General features: G+C 45.7%; 1 protein-coding gene across 1 annotated transcript in view; it reads right to left on the bottom strand.

Annotated features, from left to right (window-relative positions):
• The window catches only part of ATP10A (ATPase phospholipid transporting 10A (putative)), a 107376-nt gene extending 97634 nt beyond the window's left edge, over positions 1-9742 (bottom strand). The window contains exon 1 of the mRNA XM_072349264.1: positions 9069-9742. Within this exon, the coding sequence (XP_072205365.1) occupies positions 9069-9511 (443 nt within the window). The 5' untranslated portion in view covers positions 9512-9742. The remainder of the gene's footprint in view (positions 1-9068) is intronic.
• Between the last annotated feature and the right edge of the window lie 6429 nt (positions 9743-16171).

Below are 16171 nucleotides of genomic sequence, written 5' to 3'. Positions count from 1 at the left end.
CCGAGATAAACTACATAAACGCAATTCACAAGTATGAACAACACATTAATGGCTAATGCTGAAGGCAAAATGTGTCAGGAAATGAAAGAATGCATGAGTTATTCCTTTCACCTGACAGGTGAACATACTTGCATCTATAATTCTCAATGCATAAATCTTGAATTAATGAATGTAACCATCAGGACAGGCTACTCTGTCCAAAAATCTTCTAAAGTCCAAAAATCAAACAAAACACTGATAGGAATTAAAATCTATCCCTTCTCAGTTTTCTAATGGGATTCACATTACCCAAATGTAGCAAGCCACCTAGACAGGCTTCATCTGTGTCATCACTGGGGAGAGGCATGGATCTCCTGATTCAAACTCTCCTAAGGTAAGTGTCTCATAAAGTGGAAGCACCTCCCTGCTCTGCCTCAAAGTGCTTAATGCTCTCCTCTAATTGTGGCAGAGGCTTAGATGACTTGGTCAGACTGGACGCATCCCTTTCAGATAGAAGTGACGTAAAATAAACTTTACCTTATGTCCTAGCAAGACAAACTGCTTCAGGAAATACTCCTGTCAGGTCAGAGAGAGCCTAATTAGCAAATGAGAGGATTTCCTGCCAGCTAGAATCAGTGGCTCACTGTTGTTTACAGAGAAGCCAATTATTGGCACAGGTAGTAGTGTTGAGACAGGAATCAACCTGTCTGTTAGGGGAACGGGGATATCAAACCCTTTGATAAAATATGAACATGAGAGTGAAAAAGAGAAGATCAAAACACTTTCGAGTGTGCGTATAAGAATAATATATGCATTTATCCCAGTAAGCTGTGTAAAATCAAGACTCTGCTTAACTCTTTGCAGGTGTACAACAAAGGGGGAAGTACAGCAAGGGGAAGCTGACAACAGGAACACAGGAATTTGAAAAGGGAAGAAAAATAAAATACAGGAAGCATCTGAACCCCCAAATATAAGTGTGGGCCCCTAGAAAACAATGTACCACAATTGCAAGATCAGACATAGGCAGATTAGATATAATTTACTTTTGCACCAAATAGGTATCTCTTTCTAATGCACTTACTGAATCTCCCGTGTTTTAAGGGCATGGCATCACCTCCAAAACACCTTACTCAGTGTCTGCATTTTGAGAGATCCTGAGCACGCTCACTGTTGCATTTAGATGACTAACATTCAGTACGTTGCATGTTGGTCCCAGCATCTGGGGGGACTTCACAACTTGTCCAACAGTGTGTTTGTGAACAAATAAAATCAGCTAACGCAGCCAAGGCAGGCATGTTCAGGTCGTTAGTCAAGGGAACTGGCCAAGGAGAGGCAGAAAAGTGAACCGTCAGAGGACGAGCACATAAGTGTATGGATGGACAACCCAGGAGATACCTAGCAAGAGCAAGACAGCATATAAAGACAAAGAATTCTGGGTACAAATGCTGTCCCTTTGTAATGCACTTTCTCTCCAAAAGGGCACAACTGAAGCCACCCTCAAAACTACAGAGATACCAAATATACTCATTAGCATTCATACTCTCAGTGTTAATGTAATAGCAGCAAAGACAAATCAAAACTGGAGCGCAGCTGTTGACAGTCAAACGTTTAAACTCTTCCCTGAAGTAGGTCAGTACATCCAGACAACCAGAACACAAAAACAAAGCAAGTGACCTCCATGCCTACTGAAACAAATCTTCACCAGAGCCTGGGTTTATGAAATGACTGGGTATGATGCAAATGTTTGCTGCTGCACTGGGCAAACTGGCCTCCTTGCCACACCACTCCAGAGGAACTGTGGTCAAAACTGAATAAAACTGTAATAAAATAGCAGAGGAGATGGCAGATGTTTTCCACACCTAAAATACAAGGCTTGCCTGTCAAGACTCTCCTGTGACCACAGCATTAAGGATGAAGGATGACCACAGCAGTGATTTTTACCTGCAATACTCAAAACAGAATTGCTCCTGTTTGAGCAAAGAGCTAGATAGCACTGTGCCAGCTCATCAGGGTTACACAGTCTTCACTGACCACAGCACAGAACACACCATTAGTTGGGTAGCTAACAGTTTTCTGCTGTGTAGCTGTATCCTAGAAACAGCAAAAGAGAGCAAGTTGCTCCTCTCTGCTGACATCCTGTATGCACTGAAAACTTAGTTTGAAACTCTCTCATTGCCACTTCCTGGATGTTGCCACAAAGATTAAACCAATTCATTCAGAAATGTGGAGGTCATCTTCCTCAAACTCAATCTGAGGCCTCCTTTATCAAATCATTCAGCATTAAAGACTCATTTTGTGTATATACATTTCCTAAGCAGAGCTCAGTATTAAGCCTACTTGAGATCCTGGTAAAGGATGATACTTTCGCACTCTCTCCACCTCCTCTCTCCTACACAACACCACAAATGCTACTCAGGAAAAGCTACAAACCATCTCTCACAGCTTTTGAGTTGCGGCTGCCTTTTGGGTGTGGATCATCTATGCTTGACATGCATCAGAGGAAGCTACAGCTTGGATCTACACATAGGACAGTAAGAAGTCAGCGTCCTGTCCCTTAGCATCTGTGTAATTACAGCACTCACTGAAATGCACTCTCTCTTGCCAAACATCCTTCCCCTCCCTGGTGAGACAGGATCAGCAGCAGGGCTGACATCTTGTTACTGCTGCAGATTTCTTCTGGGTACAGACAGGATCAGCCACGAGCATAGTTGCATCAGTGCCAGCTCCCAAGTAAAATTACTAAGGCTGCCTGGTTCACCTCTGTATCTATGTGAAGTGAAACAAAGTGTTCTGCTTTTCACGTACTTAATTGCTCTCAAAACATGTGGTTGCTAAAATCATGCCTGCTCAGTATAAAGCCTGAAAATTGGGCACAACCCTGAAGCCATGTGTTCAGCTGGCCAGCTGTGCTGCCCTTGCTGTGTAAATAACACAGAAGTTCCATCTACCCAAAAGGCCCCGTGTTACAGGGAGAGAGCACCTCACAGACAGCTCTCAGGCAAGAAAGCACTGGGTTATGTAGCATGGGGAGACCTGCACTCAGACTTCTGAGGCAGCGTCAAGGCAGGCAGTCTGCCCATCCACCTGCAAGGGTTGTGCAAGCCTGGATGAAGCACTCCAGTAAATTCTGCCCAGTGGCAAGGAGCCTTGTCCTTTCTCTGTTTTCATCTTCTTTATCAGCCAGCATTAGTCAGACAGTGCTCCTCATGCCCTGGAAACCTCTAACTCTTTCACAGTAAAACTGGAGCCTCCCAGGCAGAGCTGCTCCCACAGTACTTCTGGGCTTCTGGAGGGGCAGCCTGCAGCAGAAAGAAGGCTTTGGCTAAATTACGAGCAGTCTAACAAAACATCGATCTATAGCATAGCTGTCAGGTACTAACAAACATCCTCAGTTCTACTGACTAGGTAACATAGGGAAGGTGGGATCTGGAATCACAGTTTCAAGTGGAGCTGAGCAACACATGCATTTGGAAATGTTACACTTCAACAGAGAACGCAAATCTGTTAATCTCCTTTCAGCCACCTCTAGCAGTAAGCATGATATAAGAACAAGTTGATCCTGCACATAATACAATTCCACCATACTTCTGGGCGGCAGCCTACTTAACACAAGCTATTAAGTCTACAGAGCGCAGCACATCCCTGCAAAAATTCACATGGTGGTATCATAGAATGGCTTGAGTTGGAAGGGACCTTAAAAATCAAATCTGCCCTATGCTGAAGCACAAATAAAAGGCATACATACAGCTGAATGGAACAGGGGCTTTCCTGCACATTACAGCAGGCTGCATCTCAGAAAACTAGCACAGGCTTCCTCTGCCAAAATAATAAACTCCTCTGCAGAATGAAAATACTCCATTACTCTAAGAGAAGACACTCTATTACATGTCTCTGAGAATATACTCACTGCTAGTTTGCTTTGAGCTGAAGCAAAGGATAGTCACGTAAATCGAGCAGCATCTCTCTAAAACTGGAGAAAGGAACACTGATGTCTCTGACACAAATTCAGAACACAACGTTCAGCTTTCAGCTTTCTGTGCGCCACACTCGCTCACAGAGGAAACTGAGTAATCCCAGGTAGTTTCCTTCTGAATCAGGTCTAGTGACATTTTCTTTCTGGAAGCGATGAGACAAGTTTATTTCTTCTGGTTATGAATGTCACCAGAAGAAACGCCTGCAGTTCTTCAGACAAGAAGCTACTATGTTTGGGTGTATTTGGTTAGTGTAGGAGACAGTCACAACCAACGTCCTGGAGGCTGGTGTCAGCAGTAAAATATGGAGATGAAGTGAAGTGGTTGCACAGAGTCATCCTGTGGCTACTTCAGAAGCCACGAGTGGCATATGCTGCACTCCTGTGAGGATTCGGTAACGTTCCTTGTCCTTTTTCTCACAGGATGGAATAGCTTTCACCAGCAGACTGACAGAAGGAAAGAAGACTCATTGAACATCTTCCACACCTCAGGAAAACAAGTACCAGCTCACACGTTCCAATTTTACACATATTTTCTAGGTCACACATTGACCAAAGAAGCAGTTAACCATTCTTATCAGCATGTAGAGACCATTACGGTCTTTAGCAATACTCCTCAAGGGACACAGTAAGAGTTACAGTAAACCTAAAAAATAAAGCCCTTTGGTTTTGAACATAAGGCTTCTAGAAAAATATTAGAAAAGAGAATTTCACCAACACGGCACTTAGACAGTAACAAAATGTATTCCTTCCTGGATGAGCGCCATTATTTGTTGTGACTGCAGTTATCACTATTCATCTCCTATTTACATACCAAGCAAATACATACCATACTTTGTGACAGCACATTGAAAACAAAACCCGTGCTTAGAAGAGTCTTAACACTTCTTCTCCAATGACAAATTTAGTTCTATCAAATATTTAAGAGCAGAAGCAATGTGTGCATTCTGGAATTGTTTGGAACAAATATTCACATGGAACTGCACCCTTCAAGTCCAACATCATAACCCAGAAAAGTAACTAATCAAACAAGATTTCACTACAATGTTAAAAATTTGTGATCTCCAGACATCAACCTCCACCCCTGGAAATAACAAAAGGAAGCAAAGAGATGTAACTAAGGTGATTGCCAAGTTGCAGAAGTTATGTGTATGCAACAGCTTTCTGAAGGCTAGGTTCTAATGCCTAAACCAGCTAAGCAAGAGATGATGTGATTTTTTGGGATCCAGTCTTCCCAACTTAAATCTAAATTTTAGGTGACCTGTAAGGGTCCTATGACAGTAAGTGCCTGGTTTTCTCTGTAGTCTCAAGCAGGGAACGAGCCTAAAGACCTCCAGAGAGAGGCTTCATAGACTCCTCTCAGCCAAGAAACCTTCCCCCTATCAAGACCAGCATGCTCTTACAGGAGGACCTGCAAATTATACCACACAGCAACACAATTATTCAGTTATTCACAATTATCATTTCTCAACACACCCTGCTAATTCAAACTCAACAGCTTATTTCAATTTCTTCAAAGAATTAGGTCTTTTAACTGCCTACCAGCTGACTCCAGAAAACCAGAGCTTTTGAGGGACTCCTGAAACACTGGGAATTTCTACATGAAAGCCGTCTCCTCCTTCTGAGAGAACAAGCTGCATCTCCAGCTTATTACTTGAGGTTTCATCATCCTTTGCCGTTCTGTCGTCTGATAAGTTTTGCCAACTATGAGCCACTGAGTCATTGATTCAGCAGCAGTTGTATGCGAATGGGTCATCTGAGTCCATGGAGGGGGGACAGCGGAGGAAGGAGGGCTCGCCTGCACACCAGCTGTTAAGCAGTCAGCACAGCAGAAGAACGGCATTTTTTCTCATGTTCAAATTACTGACACCATCGGTTTGTGTAGGCTGATGCAGGGAACCTCACTATGGACACTGCCCTTGTGTTGCTGGAGCCTCTTTCTGATGAGCTGGCACGCAGGACACAAGGCACAACATACAGGATCTGACCTGAATCTTTACTCAATCACTAAAGATTACCTAAGATGTAAAGACAGTGGGCTTTTCTCTGCTACAGTGAAGCAATGGTCTCTGTTTCAAGCTGCTGACTGCAGCTTTCCACTTGCTTTCGTCTGTATCTGAGCGTCAATGTTTGAAGTGGTTCTTTCATGTGTACGGGAGTGCAACTGTAAAGGGGACCACAGCAGTATGGAGGTCCACTATAGCACGCAGACACATCCCACCTCACTCAACTATGGCCAGCAAGGGAAGAGTTGCTGCTCTCCAGCAGCTCTAGGGCAACACAGGGCTGCAGCTGTGTTCATCAACCTGCCCTACATGTGTAACAAACACAGTATCTGCAGCAGAGTCTGTCCCACTGATACCACAAGGAAGTGGAAGGCAGAGACATTCATTACTTGGTCAAAAGGTAGCAGAACTGATAAAGCAATCAGCACAAAACGGATGCGGTTAGAGAAGATGTCACTTATTACTTCCTTATGATGTCAATACTTGAGCATTTTTCCAGAAACAGAGACTGAGGAAACAAAACTTCATCCAACTCCTGAAGCAGAACTCCAGCAGGACACTTTGTGGAGAAAAATAGCTTTTTGATCTCACTCCCAGCAACTTTTATGATCTTTACACACACTGATCAATCTTGGTTCCCTGCTGCCAAGATTCAGTGCTAGAAGTCATGAACATTAGTAAGAATCTTTATTTTCATCTGTGAAAACCTGAAGTTTCTTGTCCCATCTCACCCACTGAGGCTAGAAGATGCTTAAAAATATTTTAGTGAAGTTGAAATAATGGCTAAAAAAGAAGAAAAAGTAGGCAGCTATGCCATACGAGCAATTCATTTTAGCTACCTGTTTTGTTTTCTTCTTTTAATTGCAGGAGAGGGGCACTTCCTAAGGACTGCTCATTTCTGTAATGGGTACTTCAGGGCAGAGAACAGTTTGAGAGCCCTGAGGAAATGGATTTGGGGGCATCTGCTCATGAGAAACTCAACATGAGCCAGCAATGTGCGCTTACAGCCCAGAAGACCAACCGGATCCTAGGCTGCATCAAGAGAAATGTGACCAGCAGGTTGAGGGAGGTGATTCTGCCTCTTAACTCTGCTTTACCTGGAGTACTGTGTCCAGTTCTGGGGCTCCTGACATAACAAAGATGTTGCGCTGTTGGAGCAGGTTCAGAGGAGGGCCATGAAGATGATCAGAGGGCTGGAGCACCTATTCTATAAGGTCAGGCTGAGAGAGTTGAGGCTCTCCAGCTGGAAATAGAGAAGTCTCCAGTGGAACTTTACAGCAACCCATCAGTACCTGAAGGGGGCCCACAGAAAAGCTGGGGAGGGACATATTGTAAGAGCATGTCGTGATAGAATGAGGGGTAAGGGCTATAAAATGGAAGAGGGTAGATTTAGACTTGATATAAGGAACAAATTCTTTACTGTGATAGTGGTGACACACTGGAACAGATTGCTAAGAGAAGCTGGGCATGCTCACTCCCTTGAGGTGTTCAAGCCCAGTTTGGATGGGGCTCTGAGCAGCCTGGTCAAGTGGGAGTTGTCTTTGCCCATGGCAGGGGAATTGGAACAAGAAAATCTCTAAGGTCCCTTCCAACCCAAACTATTCTATTATTCTTCTTGTTTTTCAACCCAGAAAACATGACAGCTTATTTATGAACTGGTTTTATTTGGTAGGGACTGGATCAACCATCCACATTAGTCCCATTTTATTTCTGGGCAAGAATAGTCCCTTACTAGCCTTCCTGCTGTCCGTCTTCCTCAACACCAGAAGCATTCACAGAGTCGAGAACAGCTACAGGCAAGCAAAGCACTAGGCAGAGCCTTGGGCTAGCCCTGCCAATAAATGCTTTATGGCTGGGTTATACTCAATTTAGTTTACAGAAATGAGGCTGTTTTACTTGTGTTCCCATGCACGCGTACCTAGTGGCAGTGGAATACACCAGGCTGAAATTTCTTCTGTGATAAGAGTTTAAAAAGCAACAAAATGCCAGATGTTAAAAATGTAGACTATTCTGGATTCTTTTTAGCATTTTCTTTCTTTTCACATGCCTCTCCCAGAATAGGAGAGTTGCTCTCTGCCTCTGCACTTACATCAGCGCAGAGTATCCCTCCCAGACAGCCTGTGGAATCATATTATCAGCTTCTTGGCACGTGTTCTTTTTCCGTTTGATCTACACATCAGAATGAAAAATGAAACCTGCATTCTTGGAAACTATGTTCTTCTCTCAATTCCCCCACATTTTACTCTGAGCTACTACCAAATGACTAGCGGGCACAGTGTGGAAGATAAAACAACAGTTTTCTAAAGGCTGGATTCTTACACATAAGTGCTAATGCAGAAGATGTTTCAGGCTGATTTATGGATACAAAGATTGTGGTCTAAACCCATAGCCTGGATCATTCAAAAAAAAAACCAACGAATACAAATGAAGGAGATAAATGATCTAGAGCTCCATCCACAAGCTATGGCAGAGAGCAAAGCCACAAGGAATGATGACACTTGAGAAGATAAAGCATTCACTTGGAAGTACATGCTCAGTGAAAGGACTGTCTCACATTCTCTAGAAGTGCAAACATGGTTCGGGCTCACTAATTCATGAAACCTCACACTCTTAAGCCAAATGCAGAAGCCTGTGGCCTCCAGCCTTTGCTCAGCAAAGATTTATTAGCAAATCACTTGAGAGACGTCTTGTATTACTGAAGTCAAATTAATGCCTGAAACGACACAGCGGTGTGGCTGGCTACTCGTACCAGGAAAGATGTGCATAAAGCCTTCTGAGTCAAGCCATGCCTGCCACACTTGCTGTCACTCTGTGATGCACTGTCCCCAATATAAAATATAAAACATCACAAAGCCCAGCGCATATACACAGACTTATGCTTAATTGCTGCTTACTCATAAGTCTACGTGCTGTGGAAGTTCCAGTGGTCGGGGTGAGTTGGCTTCCACCTGAAGGCGCTGAGATTTAGCAACACCTGCAGCTCCAAGTCACGAAACAAAGAAGCCCAAGACAACTCCAAGGATAAAAATGGGTTTCTCCATGCTAAGCCTGAAAGCCCTTTGGAAAACCCCGTGCCCCCACGTTCCGTGACCCAAATCCCACCACGGCCCCACCTGCAGTACACCAGGCACTCCATGTGGTTGATCTCCTGGTCCGAGCGGTAGCGGCTGTAGTCTTCCCACAGGTCCTTGATGGCCGTGACCGCCAGGATGAAGAGCACGGGGGCCAGGGCCAGCTCGGGCTGGAAGGCATTGACGGCCGGCACGAAGTTAAGGAGAGCGATGAAGACGAAGTAGACATTGGCCAGGCGGTGGAACTGCTCAAAGAGGTTCTTGGGCAGGAAGGAGAGGGCCGTGTACTTGGTGGTCTTGAGGCGGTTGCTGGCTAGGACGGGCCGCTTGGATTTCTCCGCCTCGGCCTCAGGTGGCAGGAGGCTGGAGCGCACCAGCCGGGTCTTGCTCTCCTTCTTTTTCCTCCTCCTCCTCTTCCTCTGCCTCTCCTTTCCCTCGGGCCGCACCTGGGGCTCTCCCTCGCCCCCCGCCGCGCCCCGGGACATCTCTGCCTCCCTCGGAGCCGTTCTCTCCCGGGACGGGGCAGCGCGGGCAGCTCCCACCCGAGGCACGGCCGCCCGCCCTCCCGCCCTAAGTTATCATCCTCGGCCGCTCGCCACGGCTCTCGCTTTCCTCTTCCCCTCCGGGGGGAGGGAGGAGGGCTCTTTCAAACCCTCTCCTAACCGCTCGGCTTGGCCCCCGCTCGCTTTCTCCTCCTCCTCCTCCTCCTCGGCCGGGGAGGGGACGTGGGCAGGCGGCGAGCCGAGCCCTCCTCCCGCGGGCCTCGCCCCGTCCCGTTAGCGGCACGCCGTGGAGCCGGCCCAGGGCGCGGGGGGGACGCGGCGGCCGCCGGCCCGTACAGCATGGCGCGGCCGCCGCCACGCGCTTCCGTCCGCCCGTTGGCGGGATGGGGACGGGGAGCGGCACCGGGAGAGAGCCGCGGGGTTGGGGGGAGGACCGGGGTAGCCCCGGCACCGGGGAACTTGGAGCGAGAGCGGCCTCCCGCCTGCACGTTTCGCCGTTGCCGTCGTTTGCCCGGGAAGGCGGCTCGCCCGCGGCCACCCGTGAATGCGAGGTGGCGGGTGTCACGTTCTCTGCCGCCTCTGACTTTCCATTACACGTACAGAGGTGGCGGAGGAGGAGGACGTTTGGGTTCTGTAGGAGAAAACAAAACTACCGCTGAAGCGCTCGCAGGGCTGTGCCAGCATTTATCGCAGTCCTGATCCGCTCCCCGCATCTGCTCGCAGCGCCGCCCCGAGCCCGGCCCCCGGCCTGGCGGCCGCAACAGCACCTCCGAGCACCGCGGGCCCTCGGCCCTGGGGGTGTCGTTCTTTTACCCTCTGATTCGCAGTATGCTTGTAGTTTACTTTGAGATGTGTGTAGATATGAACTCCTTCTAGGCCTCGAGGCACTTGGTGGGTGCTAATTCAGCACGCATTAGTTTTGAATGAACCCGCTAAAGCAGAGTAATTAGCCAACGCTGCTGCTGAAATGGGATGAGGACCCAGAAATCAAGCTTCACTCACATGAGGGCTTCTTGCAGACATCTGGGCCAGTATCCCTAACAGCTCTGCTTCACCCCTGGGTCACCACAGGAGCTCAAGTGCAGGGTGAAGCTGTGGCTACATCATTTCCCTCTGTGTTCCTCAGCCAGGCTATTCACAGCATGCCTGAGGAGCGGGATGCTGCAGGCACTGATGCTGATGGGTGGCACACATTTGTGGTGTGAGAAGCTGTGGGGCTTTATTTGAGTAGGCATGGGCCCTTTTTCTTCCACAAATAAAGAAACAACAGGAGAGAAACTTAGAGCTAAGATGCTAATCTGATGCTGAATGTTCTTATGTAATCCTCAGCTCACATAACTGAATTTCACTACTTGACGCAGCAGCAGAAAGATAACAAGCAGCTTGGTGGGAGCCTCTGAAGACTTCTGTGTTTGTTTGCTGAAGCCTTAATTTCAGAATGGCTTAAAGCCATTTTATTTGAGCACGCCAGAGTCAAGGGTCGCCCTTGAAAAGCTTCACCATAGAAATAAATAAATGAATAAATGAAAATATGCAATACCTCACTGTTCAAGAGCTGAAAAGCTCTTGTTCTCATTGTCTTTCTTTGATGCTAGCAAAATGCTTTGTTGTTAACACGAGCAAACTGAAATACCACCAGGCGGACAGCATTTTTTTTCACTGACTACAACAGCCTTTCTGTCACATGAGGAATCCAAAGTCCTGCAAATTAATCTGTGATTAATAAAAACAAAAGAGTTAACCATCTTTAAACACCTATGAAATCCAATGTCTGCCAGACTTTGCTAGCCAAGGCGTTGCCAGTATAGGCGTAGCCAAGAATTCAGCCACTCCTTTCACTTTCTAAGTAAAACACTGGTCTTAAGGTTCAAGAAGGCATAAGATGATCTTTAGAGATCCTTTCCAAACCCATTATTCTGTGATATTGTGAAGTGTTTGTATCTGAGCTCGTATCTGAACTCTCTCTGTCCACATAGTCCAAATATGTGAGGCTACAAATATGAGGCAGGCTGCGGATTCAGCCTTCAACCTGTGCAACACGTATGTGTACAAGTCTGACCCTAACTTTTCAGTTGCAGAAGGTCAAGTTGTTAGTTAGGACACATCTGCATCTCCTTTTGAGGTTGACTAAATCAGTCCAGATGACTCTCAGTCTGTAAACAGTATTGCCTTCTAGGAACATTAATATGACTGGGAAAGCCCGAGGAGCCAAATGCTGAGATTTACTGGATAACCCAAACTAAAATATGTACCCTTTGCTACTTTTGGGGTTTATTGAATTCCGGCACTAAATATGGGAAAGGTCTGGGGATTTCTCTGTGCTTTGATTCAGCCATCCCTGCCATGCATCAGTGTCTCCTTTCCGTGCTGATCTCTTTCTTCACTGTGACATGGACAGTTCTGGCCATCCTCCATCTCACCAGCCAAACCTTGTTTCATTTAGCCACAGTTCTGCGCCCAGAGCCCAGTATCTTTGAATTTTGAGCTCTATCCAAACCATTACAATTGCTGTTTCTCTTCTTGAAGCATACACATTTGGTTTATTTTGTTGTTGTTGTTTTTGTTGGTTGCTTTCTTGCATCAAGGACTATAGCTGAAAAAGAGGGAGGTTATAAGCATCAATTATGCTGGTAATACGCCTAATGAGCTCATCTTTGATAGCCTAGGCCATTAAGAGCTTAATCTTTGGGTGTGGCACTGCTTTTAAGGCTAAAAGGAACTTTTCCAGCCAAAGATACTGTATTAACTTAGTCTTTTAGATGTCACACACCCTCCAGCTTAAAATCATCCCTGAGTTCTTGTTATGTGAGTAGGCTGGTTGCTTAGAAGTGGAATATCCATTTTTCTCATCTACTCAGAGTCATCAACTTTGATTATATTTGAAGTATTTTGTATGGTTCAGGAGTTATGTAGGTACGTGAAAGTCATTGACCAAGAATGCCTTTGGCCTGATGATTGCACTGAACAGTCTGAAAATGGCATCCACCTGAACTCTGAAGATGAATACCCTATAGGCACAGAAAAAGGATCCCATCTTTATTACTGATGTAAAAGCTTGTGATTTGACTTGCCGTGATTTTTGAATGCTTGGAGTTATCATCATTCTATTTTAAAAATTAATTTTTTTTCCCCATTGTCAGGAGGTGAAGCAAATCCAATTTTAACACAATTTCTAATTTACGAGGCCACTTTTATAATATTCCTATAATCCTAAAATAAAGATTTCTTACGTTGAATATTGCCAGAGACATCTATCAGATTACTCCCGATTCTCATAAAGAATCACCTTTGTTCCAAAGGACTTATTTTAATATTAATATGCTTAGTATTATGGAAGCACCCAGAGGCCTCAGTTGGAATCTAGGACTTGGAGAGCTATAAAAATAGCTGTAAAGACATGGTACCACACATCAGACAAAATCTGTTCTGCCCTTTGCAGATGAGACATATCCCATCTGGCTCTCCATAAAGGGGACAAGCGTACATGTTTCAAACTAAAAGAAGAAGGGCAAGAGGCTTCTAGTGTGAAAGAAAAGCCTGTTAAAAATGCCAGGATCAAATGGGGAGAGGCAACAGCCAAAATTGCATTTTTTTCCTCATTTCCCAGCATTCTGCAGGAGATACATAAATACATACAGTGTAGGTGTGCATGCGTACGCAAAGGCATAGGTAACTGTCACAGAATCATAGAACCATTAAAGCTGGAAAAGACCTCTGAGATCACCCAGTCCAACCAGCAGGTCATCCCCACCATGCCCACTGCCCATGTGCCCACAGTGCCACATCCACACAGCTCTTGAACACCTCCAGGGACGGTGACTGCACCACCTCCCTGGGCAGCCAGTGTCAGGGCCTGATCATTCTTTCTGAGGAGAAATGTTTCCTAATATCCAACCTGAATTATGGACTGCGGGCAGTCTTCAAATCCCATTCCTTACTTTTGCATTCCCAGAGAGGGAAGATTTGGGTTGCTAAAAGTGTGCAAGCTCTATGTGTGAAATAACAAGAGAGATGTTTAGTGTTGCAGCACAGGTCCTCATGCCGTGCTGCAACTTGTCAGCATAATGGTATGATACAGCAGCGAGAGAAATGCTATGTGGACTTATCGCGCCTCTCACCTTTTGCATGTGTGTTTTTCCCACCTACTGCTCCCTGAGGGCACCTGCATCCCACATCCTGCACACTGGGTGTTGCAGACTCTCCTGCTCCACCACACCACCTGCCTGACCAGCTGTTCAGCCTGATCTGTGACTCCTGACATTTGCAAGCTGGTTGGATCTGGCATCGGAGTGCTGGGTGGAAGGAGGCTGTAGCACCCTGTGTTGTTTTACTTTTTATTCGTGCCTCAGAGAGTGCTACAGCCTTTCTTCCACCACCGAGACTGCCACATTTGCTCTATGACCCTGACTGCATGTATGTCACTGGCAAATGAGCCCCATGGGTTTCTATCTGCTATCTGCTACTGTATGACAAACTAGAGAATAAATGAGTCAAAGTGTAGCATAGGCTGCAAAGTACAGAAATAGCACATTTTGGTAAATGCAATTAGTTTATGTATTTTTGTGGAAAATATGCTTTGCTGATACTTGACAACAGGGTTATATTTGTGTTATTGGGACTAACCATAGAGAGCTGTTGATCATCACTTATCTTAGTTCGTATCTGGAACTTTCTGATGATAATCTCAAATAACTGAAAAGTACCAATCCTATTCCATTGAGCTCAGTAAAGTGTGGTCTTTCCTGGAATACAAGCTTATGAGGTGAGGTCTCATCCTGATTAGTGGAGAGAGGCTAAGACTTTTAGGGCAAGTGGGTGTATGGGAGATTGGTAATCACAGCCTGAACCTCTGATTAATCAGCTGAGGCAAGTATGGGGTCAGCTGTGGGAGCACAGGTGAGAGTGATGTAGCTGTGCTCCCGGAAGGGGTGGAGCTTGACTCCATCCCCTCTGAGACCTCATTTAAGGGCTGACTCCCACTGGAGCAGTATCTCTTGGAGATCGCTCACCAGGGAGGACTGCCTCAGCTGCTTCAGTCAAGGCACCACCGTTGGTGAGTTTTCCCTTTACTCATTCACTTATATACCTTCTGTACATTTTGTTTCCATCTGTACATTTAAAACCAATACATTTGGCGAGCCAGGCAGGAGCCTGCAAATATCGGAAAAAAAAAAAATGTCTTTCCTGTGGAATGTGTTTAGCTGGTTCAAGGGGGAGAAGATCACCCCCTTAGGGAAAATCCTCCCTGGACAAATACCAGGGTTTGAGGCGTCCCCATATTTTCAATTAGCGACGATTATCGAACAATGGGGGCCCTTACGGGTAACGGGCAATATGTCCCCTTACCATCTAACTGAATACTTTCAGGGGTTGCAAAAAGATATTTTGACAACCAAAGAAAGGCAAATGGCTGCATCCATGGCTGCTTGGCCTTTATTGAATGCTTTAAATCAGGCAGAGGTTAAATCAGATAAGATTGAACATGAAAATCAATTATTAAAAGCCCGCATTGAAAAATTGGAGGGCGAAATTAATCTATTAACGGGGAAAAATTCATCATTTTTTTCAAACACCCCCCAAATTAGATATATTACAATGGATGATAGTAAGGATCCTGAAACATCGGATCAAACTAAGGTCACTAAATCTGACCTAGAAGAGCCACTTAAGACGGACTTATTAGAAGTCCGTCCTATGGTAACCCAAAAAACAAAAAAAGTCCAGGAGCGACCAGCAGGGGTGCCTCCTGATCAATGGACCCCTGCTGACTCCTATTTACACGTAACAGCACGTCCATATACACCCACTGAACTTATGGATCTAGTACAGCGCTTCAGGCAAAGACCAAGGGAAAGTGTCCCAGCCTGGCTGTTACGATTATGGGACTCGGGAGCAGAAAGTGTAATAGTTAGCGGCTCCGAGGTATCTAAACTAGCAACTATAACAGTCCATCCTGCCCTGAGGCAGAGATTGTACTCAGGGTCCCAGTTCCCTGAAGAGAATCATTCGATCGTAGATTGGATAATGGCTGCCTGCCGTATGGTATGGTCAAATAAAACAGACATGCCAATACATACAGGAATGTGGTCTTCTATGGAAGACCTACAAAATTATATCCGGGAACTAGGCATGCGAGAGGCTGTCTATGAAGATGTATCTGTTAGTCCGGACATGGTGAAGTTTTCCGCGGGAATGAGGGACCTAATCTTACAACAGGCTCCCTCACATATGTATGGAACATTGGTTTCTATATTGAATCCTCTAGTGGCCGCAGAGGCAGCAGTCCAGCATGCTGCCCAATTGGTAGCGGACCTGGGGGAAACGGAGCGCCTAAGAACCAAGCGCAATATTAGAGTAATTGAAGATCCTGAAGTTTTTCCAATAGCCCGAGCCAGGAGATCGGCTCCACGAACCCCTCGGGCGGGACCCATTAGGGTGTCCCGAAAACAAATGTTTAATGATCTACTCCGAGCAGGTGTTCAATTTGCCAAAATTGATGGGCAGCCCAATCACGTTCTGCTTCAGTTGTGGAAACAGCTGAAGGATGAACAAAAATTTCAAAACCGCCCCAAAAGACCGGGGATAAGGCTTATAGAACGACGACCAACAACAGTTTGGAATCTAGAAGACTTTATCGTGCCA

This window comes from Excalfactoria chinensis, chromosome 1 (assembly GCF_039878825.1).
Source record: "Excalfactoria chinensis isolate bCotChi1 chromosome 1, bCotChi1.hap2, whole genome shotgun sequence".
Taxonomy (NCBI): Eukaryota; Metazoa; Chordata; class Aves; order Galliformes; family Phasianidae; genus Excalfactoria; species Excalfactoria chinensis.
This window is presented reverse-complemented; position numbering and strand designations above follow the sequence as displayed.